Below are 1,893 nucleotides of genomic sequence, written 5' to 3' on the forward strand. Positions count from 1 at the left end.
AAAAAAAAAAAAATTAAATTATTTATATTATATACATATATATATATATATATTATCACCTAATTTTTTTTTTTTTTTTATTTAAATTTTAATGCTGATTTTAACAATATATATATATATATATATATATACATATATAGTATATATGTATACATATATAATATATACATGATATATATATATAATTTGTCATTAATATTTATTTTGTATTTATGTATTTCCTTATTTTTTTTTTATTGTAAAAATTATAGTCCATAGGGGATATAATAATAAATACTGTTGTGTGATAAAATAGTTCGTTTACATAAAAAAACAATTTTCAATAAAATAAAATATTAAATAATAATAACATAAAAATTAATAATTAGGGGTTTTTTTTCCTTTTTTTTTTTTTTCCCCCTTTTTTTTTTGTTTTTAAAAAAGGCTGTATATGAACACAATAAATATATACAATAACATATAAGTAAATAAATAAATATATATATATATATATATATATATATATATGTATATGTTATAATAAATTTAATCATGAAATAGCAAAAGTGTTATTATTATATATAAAACAAAATTACACATTGTTTATATAGTATTATATTTGTATTTAATTAGTAGATAAAGAAAAAATATATAACGGGAAAAAAAAAAAACTTTGCAATAAATATTGTATATATTATTCTATTAAAAGAATAGTTGTTTTAAAATATAACTTATTTTTAAAGTACAATATTATATATATATATATATATAATTTAATATAAATTTTTTTTTTTTTTTTTTTTTTTCTGTTAGTATTTACCAAAATGAACAGAATTATTTATATGATTATTATAATATTGGCTTTATTAAATTGTAAAAGTTATGGTAAATCAAAATTGAAAAAAGGTAACAATGAAAATTGAATTATTATATATTATTATTTATTTATCTATCTATCTGTACAGTATTATATACAATAATGTTGTAATTTTATGGTAATTGTTAAAGCGGGAAAATACATACATGTATAGGTTATATATATGTAATACTAATATGTATGTAATTTTTTCTTTTTTTTTTACCCCATACCAACATTTGTTCATATGACTTAATAATAGGTAATAAAAAAGGAAATAAGAATGTATCCTTAGGTGGAGAATTTTTAGGTGATATTACACCTATGCCTAATTCTGTTTATAATATGCATGTTGATTTAAATAAAAATTACGAGTTGAATAATTTTGTTCGTAATGAAAATGAGCATATAAATAAAATATTATTTTTAATGTATAAAGAACATAATAATACTATGAAGGAACTTGAAGAAATTATGAATTCAAGACAAAACATAATCCAACACTTAATTAAAGAAATGGAAAAATTAAAAGATAATTAAAGTATCCTTTAAATTGAAGCAAAAGGATTATATTATATCATATATATATATATATATATATATGTAATAATTAAATGTTTTTAATTTTTAATACAATTGTTTTTACTTTTTCTTTTTTGGTAATATTTCAAAGCAGTTTTTTGTTCAGAATTTTAATTTTAATAAAAATTAATTTTTCCATTGAATTAAATTGTCTCAATTCGCATTCGATGTTTTTTTCTTCTTTTTTAAATATATATATGAATTGTATTCCTTTTAATTAATTTATCAGCACGAGAATATATAATATATATTTTTTTACAGATAAATAAAAAAACATCCAATACCCTACACATTATTTTATTTATTTATTCATTTTTTTTTTTTTTTTTGTGAGCATATCTTATTTATTATGATATAAATTAAAAAAAAAAAAAAAAAAAAAAAAAAAATATTTTTAAAAAAAAAAAAAAAAAAATAATTTATATAAAAAAAAAATTATAAAAAATTTTTTTTTAATAATTTAAAAAAAAAAAAAT

At 14.9% G+C, this 1,893-nt stretch overlaps 1 protein-coding gene across 1 annotated transcript; it reads left to right on the forward strand.

Moving 5' to 3' along the window:
• Positions 1–803: 803 nt before the first annotated feature.
• Positions 804–1,375, forward strand: PRSY57_0510300 (hypothetical protein; the record flags this gene model as incomplete). Its single annotated transcript, XM_020114547.1, has 2 exons — positions 804–885; positions 1,098–1,375. The coding sequence occupies 2 exons, from the start codon at positions 804–806 to the stop codon at positions 1,373–1,375; spliced, it is 360 nt and encodes a 119-aa protein (XP_019970724.1).
• Between the last annotated feature and the right edge of the window lie 518 nt (positions 1,376–1,893).

The sequence above is a fragment of the Plasmodium reichenowi genome, chromosome 5 (assembly GCF_001601855.1).
Source record: "Plasmodium reichenowi strain SY57 chromosome 5, whole genome shotgun sequence".
NCBI classification, from domain to species: Eukaryota; Apicomplexa; class Aconoidasida; order Haemosporida; family Plasmodiidae; genus Plasmodium; species Plasmodium reichenowi.